The sequence below is a fragment of the Apis dorsata genome, unplaced genomic scaffold (assembly GCF_000469605.1).
Source record: "Apis dorsata unplaced genomic scaffold, Apis dorsata 1.3 scaffold_598, whole genome shotgun sequence".
NCBI classification, from domain to species: Eukaryota; Metazoa; Arthropoda; class Insecta; order Hymenoptera; family Apidae; genus Apis; species Apis dorsata.
Window position 1 is genome coordinate 69,315 of NW_006263802.1, and position 780 is coordinate 70,094.

A 780-nucleotide genomic window follows, 5' to 3' on the forward strand; every position below is an offset into this window, starting at 1 on the left:
ATAAGAATAGATCATATTATTTATTTGTATCTTAAAAATATTAATGAAAAAAAGCATAATGAATATGATAATAGAAAATACACTTACAGACAAAAGTTTAAGACTATTTTCTAAATATATTCATTTAATTAACAATAATTTAAAAATAATTTTACTTTTATACAATTTTTTATTTATTTTAACATGTTTTTGTTTTAACATTAAATTATGAAAGCATATACTAATTAAATCTGAAAAAATTATGTATAAATAGGAATATTTTAAATCTATTTTTTTCAATATATCATACAATTATACATCATACATATTTAATTATATTTTAATTAATAATAATATTTTATATATAATTATATTTATTCATAAAAAAAATCATGTTTGAAATAATATGTTTTAAAAATCATAAAAAAATGATAAATAAAATGCAAATATGTGTGAAGATAAATAGAAAATAAATAGAATGATGATAATTTTTAATTGTAGATTATTTAATATCTGTAATGTAGTATAATAATACATAAAAAAAGATGTATGTACGTGTGTATAATTACCTCAAATTTTTGTTCGATATTATATACCATACTTTATCAAAAGATTATGAAATATAATGCTTCTATATATTACTATGGAAGAAAGAAAATATACTTTACATACTTTCCGCAGTTTCAAAGCTTTGAAATTTGACTGGTTGTGCATAATTAATCATAGAAGAAAGCCAAGGATGGCAGGCCATCGTGCTACCAGTATATTGAACTGGAGGTGCTTCTCCTTCAGCACCTCCTT

General features: G+C 19.7%; 1 protein-coding gene across 2 annotated transcripts in view; it reads right to left on the reverse strand.

The window, feature by feature from the left end:
• The window catches only part of LOC102678652 (1-phosphatidylinositol 4,5-bisphosphate phosphodiesterase-like), a 27,920-nt gene that overhangs the window by 19,088 nt on the left and 8,052 nt on the right, over positions 1-780 (reverse strand). For both annotated transcript variants that reach the window (XM_006621165.2, XM_006621164.2), the window contains exon 12: positions 652-780. This exon is cut by the window's right edge and continues 2 nt beyond it. In XM_006621165.2, coding sequence (XP_006621228.1) covers positions 652-780 — 129 coding nt within the window. The remainder of the gene's footprint in view (positions 1-651) is intronic.